This window comes from Coenobita brevimanus, chromosome 98, assembly GCF_032717465.1.
Source record: "Coenobita brevimanus isolate Jiangsu-jjx chromosome 98, ASM3271746v2, whole genome shotgun sequence".
Lineage (NCBI taxonomy): Eukaryota > Metazoa > Arthropoda > Malacostraca > Decapoda > Coenobitidae > Coenobita > Coenobita brevimanus.
In genome coordinates, this window is record NC_137051.1 from 39,276,170 (window position 1) to 39,289,113 (window position 12,944).

The window sequence follows — 12,944 nt, forward strand, 5'->3', positions numbered from 1 at the left end:
TGGATGTTGGAGGAAAGTGTTAAAGATATTATAGTGGAGCAGAATTATTCTCAAACTTAATACATCATTGAAAAGAGTCAGCAGAATGGGTAGTTAGGAGTTGGGATCCTTATGGGTGGTGAAACAGAAGCTGAAGCTCTTCTTGGTATTAGCTTTCCACCATACACATGAGTACCTGCTTTGTTTGACTATTGCTATATATTTTTTTTTTCTTTTTTATCCCATTGTTATAGAGAAAGTGGATGATCATTATGATTGTCTGTTTTTACTCTTAATTATAGTAGTTCAATTTTTTCTCTTATTTTCTCTTTCATTTCAGGTTGAATGAAAAGATTCTAAGCACAAAGTCATCTCAATATATTGACTTGACAGGAAGCTCTTCCCAAACCATCTCAGGCTTTACATCTACGAGTTTCTCCCGCTTAAAACCTCCAGAGATGACGGCTGTGATGATAAGATCATGTCGCTACCTCACCGCCAAAAATGAGCCCAACATACGGCCCCTCACCATCTGGCTTGTTGGAGATTTTGATACTGATGAGGGAATGGCACTTCTTCTTGAAGCTGTGAAATACCTGGTAATCTATCCCTATGATTTGTTTATTTACTCCATAGGCAGAGGCACCCATAGGAAGCATGCCTTAATACTTATCATCACAAAGTGCAGTAAGGAAGGATGGCACATCAGTTAGCCACATACTGTAACTGTGGCATAGGGGTCTGGGTACTCCACCTATGTTGCAAATAGATGAAATTGCCTTCAGATTGTGTGTAAAAGTGAACCTCCCCATCCCCATCCCTCACTTTTACCCTGTCCACCCCCGTCCCACATTTCCCCCATATCGTCTCCCTTCCCTTCCTACTCCCTCACTTTTCCCCATTCCTCCAGCCCTTCTGTCTTGCTTTGGACATGAAGATGCAGGGCTATGTTAGAGAGGTTGCATCATTATTTCTTGGTACACCATTGATTATAAAATCCGTTGCACAACTTTTCCACCTTCTGCCTGCTGTCTTTTATATCACTACCCTTCTGGGCATTTTCTTTGATCCTGCTGCTTATCCATGAGTTGAAAAATAATTCTAGGTAAAAAATTACAAAAGGTCACATCCCTCTTGTTGCAGCCTGAACTTGATTTGCCCTGCGAGCAAAATGTTGCAGCCAGTAGGAGGACACATTATCATTATTCTTGTGTCATCCTTCCTCCTGTTAACATTGGTGTACAGTGTGTTCTGTGCAGGAGACCTGAGTAAATGGAGAGTTATCCATTATTTTGTGATCGTGAGAATTTCTCGTATATTCTCAGTAGTACTAAATATTAAATTGCGGCTTTCAAGAGTATAATAATACTTATTCTTCATCATCATCTGGACCTCCTTTCCCACCCTAGGGTAGGATGAGGAGTAGCAGATGTCCAGACAGCCCAAGTTTGTCCAGTCCAATGGGCCATTCTTCCATTCACTCATCATTCAAACCCCCGGAATCCTGAGTCTATCTGATACGCCAAAAAGCTTTCACCACATTCTGTAGCATCACATAAACGTATCTGACAGAGTCAGTAATAAGACTACACTCACATTTACAACTTATTTGGAAATTTACGTATATAAAGAAATGTAAATACTCTGTATAGTAAAACCTTGATATAACGGACTTCAGTGTACCGGAATTCTCTTTTATCGGCCTCGAGGAGCCAACTGGACCAAATTCTCATATATCGAGGAAAGTCAGATAAAGCCAGAAGCAGTCCAAACTGCCTGACCTCAGTCCAGAGCAGCCATAGCGTCACTCTTAGTTTTGGGGGAAAGTTCACTGAATACTGGTTTACTGTAGGTGCCTTTTAAGTTAAAAAAGTGCATCACCTACCTCGCCAGTACAATCATTTCTACTGCACAGACTCCACTAATTGACCATTTCAGCTATGTTCACCACAGTAAGGTAAATAAAAGACATGTTTACCAGTGTACAGTACAGTATTATTGTATATACAGCATTATACCATTTGATTATTGTAGTGAATGTATAATACAGTACAGTACGTCAATGGTAGTGAAAACAGTTGGTGACGCCACCGTGAAAAACCATTGGTGCGATTTGGACAAATGTCTGATCTATCGGAAAAAGTCTGGCTTAGCAGGGGGAAGTCCAGATGCCGCTTTTATTGGACTTTTGCATTTTTCAGACTGGCTTGGGCCCCAATTAGTATGTTATAGTGAGGCTGTATTGCATAGTAAAAGTCACAATAACACACCTCCTTTGACATATCACTTTTGGCTGACAAAATTTGCCAAAAAATTATGTAAAACTAAAAATCATTACGATCATCCCATCCCATTTTCAGCCCGTGAGTTGGGTGAGGTAGGGTTCAGAAAACAAGGAAAAGGAAAAGCAATGTAGTGGGAGAACTTATCTAATTCATGCCCAGAGATATGAGCTACGCATTCATTCACTCACCATTCAAGCCTTTGGTATCCAGACTCCACCACACAGACATAACCATCCAAAGGAAAAATGAAATAATGTATAAAAATAAAGTTAGGCTATTCATCCAAAGATTGATAGATGGTGCTCATATTCCTTGTATTGCATTTTGTCTCACTTTAGACTTTTTCATGTTATTTTCTAAGTGTTCTTATTGCGTTATAGGCTGATTATACATATATATACTGTAGACCCTTCTTATCCGCAGATTTATGTTTCCATGGATCAAACTGATTTAAATACTATACTATACACTGTAACTTAATTTGATATTGTCCCGCAACTCGCACTTCTTTTGTAGCTACAGTTAGCAGACCCGCACTCACGGGCATTCCCTCCACTCCGCCAGTCTTATTGTAAACACCAATCAGTTTGTTACATCATCTTCGCCATTCTCATGTTTACAACTCTACTGCTCTTCATTGTGTAAGTGAAAAATGGCTCCCAAGAAACAAGTAAAGGATAAAAGCAATCCTTCTAAGCCAAAGAGAAAGCATAAGGTGTTATCTGGCATCCTATCCGAAGGGTCAGACTAGACTCACAACTTACTTACGGTGCTGCCACACATCTCATCACCTCACCACATTGGCACTGTAGGAACTGCACTACAATCATCGTCATCTTTACAGCAATGATCATCGTCTTCACTGTACGAAGGTTATAGAGAACACAGTCTTTTGGTAAGTGTTAATATGTATTTGTAATATTTTAAAGTATGTTTTTATTTTTTCAGGGATGTGCTTAGCTTATGTGGAAATAATATGCCATTCTGTGATGATGACTTGAGCATCCAAGGAATTTGACATTAGCGGGGGTCTCTGGAACCAAACCTCCGCGGATAACTAGGGTCTACTGTATATATATATATATATATATATATAGATATCTCTATATATCTATATATCTATATATCTATTGCCAGATGCCATAATCCCGTAAAGGGTGGCCATTTGACTTTGAGTTATTTGTTTTACGGAGAGGGATGCTAACCCTCCACCAACCCACTTGTTGACACGTAGGGAGCATGTATGGTTTGGTTATATGGTTACCATCCAGTGTTGTAAATGGTTTCTTGGCTTACAGGAAACCATTTGGCTTGTCACTCAATGTAAAGCCACCTGTAAAGGAAAGAAAATAAGAAGTGACAGGAAAAATGGGAGAAATAAGAAGAGAGGAGGGCAGGCACAGAAAAAGAAGGATAAAGGCTAAGGAAGAAGTAGGCAGCGCTACATCAAGTGAGTGGATGATGGTCGCCACCACCTACCACAAATATATATATATATATATATATATATCTATCTATATATATATATATATATATATATATATATATATATATATATCTATCTATCTATCTATTTATTGCCAGATGCCATAATCCAGTAAGGGGTGGCCATTTGACTCGTAATACTGTATATATATACACAGTGGTTCCTCGTATTTCGACGCATTTTACTTCGACTCCTCATTTTTCGCGCGAGAAAAAAGTTTCCCAGTTGTCTCACACCGCAAATTTCCCTACATTTCAATGCTCCCAGCCGGCAGCCGACAACACATGCCTGAGGCTACCAACATCCTATCGACCTTGAGTGATCTGAAGTCTCTGATGGCAGTCTGCAACAGAAACACACAGGAGCAGAGACAAGCCCGGATCACACAGATCACACAATATTTTCAAGAGAGACTGAATGTGGCTGCTATTCTGCAAGACTTGGACGTGCCAACAGGAGCGGATGAAGGAGGAGAAGTGGACAGAGAGGAAGTGGAGGTGCTGGAGCCTGAGTTCGACTTAGACGGCTTCAGCCTAGGTGATGGGGCTAGAGGATGAAGAGAATGGAGAATGAAAGACAAGAGGGACGTCATTCATTCATTCCAAGGGAGGAAGGGACACTGTGCCATTCCTCCCTCTCTCTCTCTCTCTCTGAGAGAGGAGGGAGGGAATTGACAATGAGAAAGAAAAGAGGGATGGCTGTCACGCCTTATCTCTTCATTCGCGCAAGGGATGCATTTTTTGCCATTTCTTTATTCACTCTCTCTCTCTCTCTCTCTCTCTCGTGTGTGTTTGTGTGTGCAGATTCTCTCTCTCTCTCTCATGTGTGTAATGTGTGTGTGTGTGTGTGTGCATATCATCTTTACCTCTCTCTCTCTCTCTCTCTCTCGTGTGTGTGTGTGTGTGTGTGTGTGTGTGTGTGTGTGCAGATCCCTTAGCGCCTGGTGTGGGGTTGGCAGCATCACGGGAGGGTAGGGCCTGTTTGGTGTTACAGTACGTTCTGATTGGGTAGGTACGTGTCCCACCGGAACGCTTCTCTATTTTTCCCATTGATTCTTAACTTCACACTTCGACATTTCACATTTCATGCGGTTTTGGCGGAACATCCAAGCAGCGAAAAACGAGGAACCACTGTATATATATATATATATATATATACAGTGAAATCTCGAATTTTGATGGTTTAGATTTTGACGATTCAAATTTCGATGCATTTTCGAGTGGTCTGCCTATCTCACTTTTCAATGCCAAAATTGCGTTTTTGATGCTCTCGTGGCCCGACTCCAACCAAATCATGTCATGAGCATGGCGATGTTTTATTGTCGGCGACCATCTTGCAACTGTCCTGCCCTCTACAGACTAGCAAAAAGGGTAATAAAAAAAAATAATGACAAAAAATAAAGAAGAAATTTGTGAAGACATGAGAAAAGGGAGTAAGACAAAGGAATCAGTGGAACAAGAAATAGGCCAACAGAGGTACCTAGAGAAACTAGAGTTTGAAAGTGCAAAGATAATATTTTTGATGTGAACCAAAATGCTAGAAGTGAAGGAAAATTATAAGAAAAAGTATGAGTGTAACCTAATATGTGACATATGTCAAGAAGAGAATGAAAATCAACATCATTTATTCAGTTGTGAGGCATACGAAGATATAACGAGAAATTAACCCCTAAAACGCGGATCGTCGCATTTGCGACGGTCGGCCCAAAGGACAGAACGGCGGATCGTCGCGTTTGCGATTTGAGTTAATTTTGAATAACCGCGGGCAAGCAGGCTCCAGCTGGTATTGTCATTCAGTACCGCCACCCGTGAGCTACGTTTAGCACACTTGACCTTTGTACTACTGACCTCGGTTGTTGCCAAGTATCATTTTTTTTACCCACCCACGCACCGATGCGCGGCCCTCCCTTGTCGTGCAATATGGCAACGCGCGGACGGCTCATACGTGTCAATCTGCGCCGTCATCTCGCAAGCACTTTCTGCTATTGGGAAACGCTTGTTTCCCCAGTTGTCACACTGTGATTTTTTCGCGCGGTTTGCCCCTGATTAGCGTCAGTCCACGCGAATCTTCCACGGTGACACCATGTCAAATTCAAGCTCTTCCGAGTCTGTGCCTTCCAGCCCTCCGAAAAAGGGTTTTGTGACCTCAACCCCCTTCAAAACCTTACCAGGAACTACTAAGGGACTGAGTGACTCTGCAATAGCCAGTGAACTATTGAAAGCCTCGATGGATTATGGGAGTGACGTCGGTGTGTGGTCAAGCCTGGCAGAGTCTGACACACAATCAAGTGCTGAGTCTGGGCCAGAAGTGACTGTTTCTGTGCCAGAAGTGAGTGCATCAGTGCCAAGCACCTCAACAGGGAAGGCTCCTGTGAAAAGGGGCCTGGAATATGGGAAGGGGGCAAAGAGAAAAAGGAGTGGTGACCCAGGCTCACTGCCATTGTCCCCTACGCCACGTCACGCCACCGCCAGCCCGCCACGCACTCCCAGCCCCATTCTCTCGTCCTCCTCTTCTGCTGCCTTGTCTCCTGAGTCGCCTTCACCACCTCGAAAGGGAAGTAGACGTTCTACTTTACGTAGTAGAGGTTTTCGTAGCCCAGTGTTCGTGTTGGTAGAGCTAGAACTTTGTCTCCTAGTGTAAGGCTAGCTCGTAAGGAAACTTGCACTAGGCAACTCGGCAGTCACGCCACCGCGAGTGACCTTGAACCCGCTGATAATGTCCCCACCACCACCACCACCACTACACCAACATGACCTAGGACAGCCTCTGCCTCACGCACTGTCTCACCGCCTGCCTCACCCACTCCCACACGACCTGCCTCACCCCCCGCCGCCCCCAGCACCTCCCAGCCTAGGCAGGGCACTCTTGATGCCTTCGTGTGGTCAGAGGGCTCAGATTTTGTGCCGGAGGATCTGCCCTTTGATGAAAGTGGGTGTGGAGTTCAAGCTGACTTCCCTGTCGATGAGGATGGTGAATGCTTGGACTACCTTTGGCCTTCCTTGACAACGAGGTAATGGAGCAGATTTGTACCGAGACAAACAGGTACGAGGGGCAATCTGCTGCAATTCGTGAAGGAGAAGATGAGGCGGCCACGCCATCCACGTGGTGGATGGCAGCATGGGTGCCTCTAACGATCAGGGAACTCTTTGTATTTATTGGGTTGATGTTACTGATGCCCCACAATTGGAAACAAGCTGGAGGAATACTGGAGTTCAGACGATCTTTGCCCAACACCAGTTTTCAATAAATACATGAGCCGCGATCGTTTTAGGCAGCTCATGACTTACCTTCACTTCGCAAACAATGATGAGCCTTCCCGAACTGACCCATTATGGAAAGTGAGGGGAATCCTGAACTTGATCAAGGATAAGTTTACGAGGTTCCTGCGCCCTTTCAAGAAAGTGGTGATCGACAAGTCCTTGGTTTTGTTCAGGGGCCGTCTTCGGTTTGTGCAGTACATTCCAAGCAAACGGCACTGCTTTGGAATCAAGTTTTTCGTGCTGTGCGACTGCAAGACGGGGTTCATCTTAGACTTCGTCATTTACACCGCCAGCAATGTCGATTTGGACAAGACTGACCCCCTTGGATTCTCTGGTTCTGTGGTGAAAGTGCTTTTGGAAAAGTACTTTGGCGAGAATCATGTCCTGTATAAGGACAATTACTATACAGCTCCTAAACTCGCCAAGTACCTTTCTGAACACGGCGTCGGATCCTGTGGCACTGTCAGGAGCAATAGGGCACACTACCCTGCCTTCCCCGAGGCTGAAAAGTCAAAGCGGGGAGACGTGCACCTGAAGAAATCTGACAAGATGCTTGCGATCAGGTGGCATGATAAGAGAGTCGTGAATGTGCTCACCACAGTACACAAGGGGGAAATGCTGGCCACAGGGAAGGTCGACGGAAGGACTGGCGAGCCTGTGATGAAGCCTGATGCTGTCATTGACTACAACGTCAATATGCGGCTGGTGGACACGTCTGACATGATGATCGGAGAGATAGACTGCCTGAGGAAAAATCGTCGTTGGTACAGGAAGGTGTTCTTTCACTTGATTGATATGTGCATGCTGAATGCCTTCATCCTGTATAAAATCAAGAACAGGAAGCCAGCAAACTACTCTCTCCGAAGATTTTCTAAGACTTGTGTCTACCAGCTGCTTCAGCGTTATGGCCAGGTACTTTCAACAGGTCCCAAACGCCACCCTCAGACACCTCCAGACCGCCTACAGTGTCAGGCCTACCTTCAGCGACACCGCCTGGAGCCACTGCCTGCCACTGCCAAGAGGGGAAAAGCACTGAGGAGGTGTCATGTGTGCAGCCACACTACCAGGCAGGACAGAACCTTTAGGCGCACCTCCTTGCAGTGCAAAGAGTGCAAAGTTCCCCTCTGTGCTTACCCGTGTTTCTTTGACTACCACAGCCTGACTAGATTTTGAAAATAAGGGTAAGATTCTTTGAAATAATACTGAGAGTGACAGTGCTGCTAGTGTTTAGTTTTCTTTTACGTACTGACAGTGACAGCCTGATGAGTGTAAATTAGTGTATGTACTTGTAAAAGCACTGACAGTGACAGTGTTTTTTGGTGTAAATAATTGTACATAGTAATAATATAAGTATTGCGAGTGACAGTCACTCCAGTGTAAGAAGATGAAAGGATATGTTCCTATTCTATGTTCTGACAGTGACAGTTTGTTGTGTAGAAAAGATTATTTTTATAACAGTGGACAGTGACACTGATGAATAAGGCAAAAAACGGACAGCTGCAGTAAAAGTGAGCGATAGAAATGAAGTGCGAGTGGCCGACCGGAGCGAGAATAAAGTGCCTGCCGTAAGGCTGAATAAACTCGCGCTGCGGTGGTCTTCCTCAGTCCCGATCCACAATACTGGCAGTGACAGTGATTTTTATGGCCGTAATAGTGACAAGCGAATGTTTGCGAAGTACTATGATGGAAAATAATGTAGTATACGTGTTTTTAGCCGTGAAAAGGCAAATGTGACAATAGTGACGGGAAGATCGCCGCCGCGCTGCATGTCGGCCGTGCGCTCCATTCAGTTTAGCCTTATTTTCAGTGCTTATTGTACAAATACGGATTCCAAACAACCTGTACGTTGTTGTATAAAGTGTACTGTGACAGATTGAGGCTGTGGTAGAAAGAAAACCGGGTTTCTGGAGGTGTGAAAGTGAAGACTTTGTTACCCAACTTTGCAAGTCTTCACAAGTCCTTTGGTAGTCCACGAAGGCTCAACATGTGTCTCAGGAGAAAGCTGAATGCAAATACTATATGCCATAAAAATTTTAATGCTCTAGGGTTAATCTCTGATTTTTGGCAAATATTTTCCCACAGGTACTCAGACCCCGCTACAACCCCGCCACAGCGGGGGGATCGGCCGTACACAGCTGCGTTTTAGGGGTTAAAAGGAAAGAATCAATAATAGAATTATTAAAACAAAATGAATTACTGGTGGTAGCAAATACAGTGGGCAGAATACTGAAACGAAGAGAAGTAATTATGAATATAAGGAGTAACATAGAAATAAACAGTAGAGACTGAGATAGAAAAAAAAAAGCCATCTTGTTTAAAGACAAGAACTCCCGGATGGGAGTAGGCGCCAACAACAGCAGCCAAGTGCTGCAGTTCCAGCCTGTACCTTCCTCATGTGGATGTTCATTTCGCTGCAGTTTTGAATGTATTTTCCTTGTATTTTCATTGCAACTTACCTGTTTCAAGATGGCAAGCAACAGTGGTTCTTCTGATATCAGTGGTAATGGACGAGAGCAGCCTGGCACCTCTAAATCTTCGCAGCCAAAGGAGAGAAGGGAATACAGGAAGGAGCAGAAATACACCAAGTATACTCTTGCTAGAGAAAGAACAGAGGAATTAGTGAGAGAAAGAACAGAGGAATTAGTTGGAGAAAGAACAGAGAAATTAGTTGGAGAAGAACAGGGAGGCTTTAGGAAGGGAAGAGGTTTTGTAGATCAGATATTCATTCTTAGATCTTTAGTGGAAAAGTTTCTAGAGAAGGGAAAGAAGTTGTATGCAGCTTTCATGGATTTGGAGAAAGCATTTGACAGGGTGGATAGACAAGGATTGTGGAAAGTATTAAGAATATATGGAGTAGATGGGAAGTTGTTGAATTCTGTGAAGAGTATGTATGGTGATGCTAAGGCTGCAGTGTGTGTGGATGGTGAACTAAGTGAATTTTTCTCTTTGAAGGTTGGGTTGAAACGGGGATGTGTCATGTCTCCATGGTTGTTCAATCTGTACATGGAAGGGGTAATAAAAGAGGTATAAGGTATGGTAGTGGATGTTGGAGTGACCCTGGTGAGAGAGGATAGTGTTTGGAAACTCCCTGTACTGTTGTTTGCAGATGATAGTATGTTGTTGAGTGAAGACGAAGGGGAGCTGCAAGGCTTGGTGGATGAGTTTGGGAGAGTGTGTAAGAAACGGAATCTAAAGGTGAATGTAGGGAAGAGTAAAGTGATGGTCTTCGAGAGAGGTGAGGTCAGTGAATGTACAGCGAGGTTGGATGGTGAGGAATTGGAAAATGCGAGTAAGTTTAAGTACTTGGGTAGTGTGATGAGTAAGGATGGAGGTTTGGAGGGTGAAGTGCTTGAAAGGGTACAGCAGGGAAGAAAAGTTGCTGGTTCTTTGAAGGCAGTGATAAGAAGCAGGGACGTGAGCATGGAAGTGAAAAAGTTACTACATGACAGTATTGTGATACCAACTCTAAAATATGGAAGTGAAGCTTGGACGTTGTTGGAAGGACACGAGTCAAGAGTGAGAGCAGTGGAAATGAGTTATTTAAGAGGAGCCTGTGGAGTCACATGGAGAGACAGGCTGACGAATGAGGATATAAAGGAGCATTGTGGTGTGGATGTGGATGTGATAGGAAGCATTATGAGGAACACACTGAGTTGGTTTGGCCATGTGGAGAGGATGGAGGGTGAGGGACTGACGAAGAGAGTGTATGTGAGTGAGGTGGAGGGGGGAAGAGGGAGGGGGAGGCCGAGGATGAGATGGAGGGATGGGGTGGAGAGGTATATGAGAGAGGGGGGGGTGAGTTGGGAGCGGGACAGTGAAATAGCGGGGGACGGCGACATGGAGGCGATTTGTTTGTGGCCACCCCGAACGGGATTGAGGCATCTGGCAATAGATAGATAGATAGATAGATACCCTTGCTGACAAGGCGAAAATCCGTGTTCTACACTACAGTATGGCAATACTGTACAATGCAGAATTACAGTTACTTAACCACAATTATAGTTCAAAAAGTTTACAGGGGATTTGGGAAAAAAAAAAATGATGATTTTACGTAATGAGATTCGGAGGCCCCGGACCCAAACTAATTTTTCCCATAAGTTCAGTTTAAATTTTGATGATTTGATTCTGAATGCGATTTTTTGGTACTCATGTCCTTCGAAATTCGAGATTTCTCTCTCTCTCTCTCTCTCTCTCTCTCCCTATTGTATATTGTTACATCCCCCTTCCACACTGCCACAGGTTTCAACAACAGTAGTTCAATATAGGAATGATGTCACCCAGTGGGTCGTTCTTTGTAGGGTCTGCCTTTCATTGTACATTACAGTACACGAGGTCAACTCAGGCATCGTAGACAAACACTGGCTTCTCATGTTTGTTGTCTTTACCAGATAATTACACTTAATGCTTGCCAACTACACTTCACTGTTTTCACAAGTACCGAAGCTGTACAATCAGCACTGACACCACTGACACTGAACTAAACTCAGATTGAACTGAACTTCCTCTAGTCCCTTCCCCATCCATATATAAGCCTCCTGCATACTAGAATGATCCACAACATTGACGGAGACATCCAAAATATCCAGAGTTTTCTTACACTGCATAACACTCTAAATTATTTAGTATACAAACTGAGATAAAATTACATAATTTAACAAACAATCACACAAATAAAACATTATAAAGAAAAGAGCACAAAAATTAATGTACAACTTACAAAACACCTCCGCTCAAAAATAGCTGGCTAACTGGGAACTCCGACTCGTAGGGGGGAAAAAAAAAAAAAAAAAAAAAAAAAAGACTTACTGAGAAGCTTCCAGTATGGTACTTCTTATCCAGCAGATCCTGCATCTCAACAGTATATATATTTGAGGCAATAACCATGTCCTCTAAAAGCTTTTGGTGCCTCTAATATAGGTCAGAAGCATCAGTTGCTTCCTAGCAAGTGTGTAAATATGTAACTTCAGAGCACTTAGTATTGGATGTGTAACAGCTGAAAGAAACATAGCAAACATATGCCATGAAATTGAATGTGGAACAGTAACCGTCCAGTGTGCAGAGAATAAGGAAGGTTGGGAATAGGAAGGTGGGGGCACTCACCATCCACTCACTCAATGTAATGCTGCTCTCAGGTGTCTGCCCTGTCCTCTCCTCCATCCTTCTTTCCTTCCATCTTTCTTTCCTTCATTCTTTCCTCGTCCTTCTGCCTACGGGTGACTTTACACTCCCTCTTCTGTCTTTCATTCCTTCATTCTTTCCTTTTCCTTCTGCCTATGGGTGACTCTACACTGAATGACAAGCCAAATGGTTTCCTGTACACCAGGAAACTATTTACTACACTGGGTGGTAACCATATAACCAAATTTTGGCGCCTAGTGGTTTAGTGGGTAATTATTGTGCTCCAGTCAGATTGAGCCGGTGAAGGTTTATATCCAAGGTGTGGTTGGGGTTTATTGCTCACGTAATGCCACTCAGGGATGAGTGAGGTTGGTCGCTCTCATCTTAAATGTCAGGACCAACTGCCTAGCCCCGGGCTCCTACACTCCTCATGGGGCAACGTAGGATTGGATGATGGATGGGAATAGGAACATGAAAAGGTTTGATAGAGACTTCAGCATACAAATGGAATATTAGCCAGAGGTGTGGAAATCCAGGCAGCTGCCAGAAGGTTAGTAAATCATTTGAATGTGAAAGATTTTAATGCCAGCGCTGTTGGCAATTTAGGTTTTTGAGAGGAGCATGAGGAGTTACATGGAGAGACTGATTGACAGTAAGGAAGCGAAGGAACATTGTGGTGTAGAAAGCATTAGAAGAAATACATTGCGGTGGTTTGATGATGTGGAGAGGTTGGAGAGTGAGAGACTATTGAGGAGAGTGTATGTGAGTGAGGTGGTGGGGAGCAGAGGGAAGGGGAAACCAAGGATGAGATGGAGG

The 12,944-nt window shown here is 43.7% G+C and overlaps 1 protein-coding gene across 2 annotated transcripts in view; it reads left to right on the plus strand.

Moving 5' to 3' along the window:
- Nucleotides 1–12,944, plus strand: part of Uggt (UDP-glucose-glycoprotein glucosyltransferase) — a 188,732-nt gene that overhangs the window by 53,796 nt on the left and 121,992 nt on the right. For both annotated transcript variants that reach the window (XM_080283702.1, XM_080283701.1), the window contains exon 12: nt 320–578. In XM_080283702.1, coding sequence (XP_080139828.1) covers nt 320–578 — 259 coding nt within the window. The remainder of the gene's footprint in view (nt 1–319; nt 579–12,944) is intronic.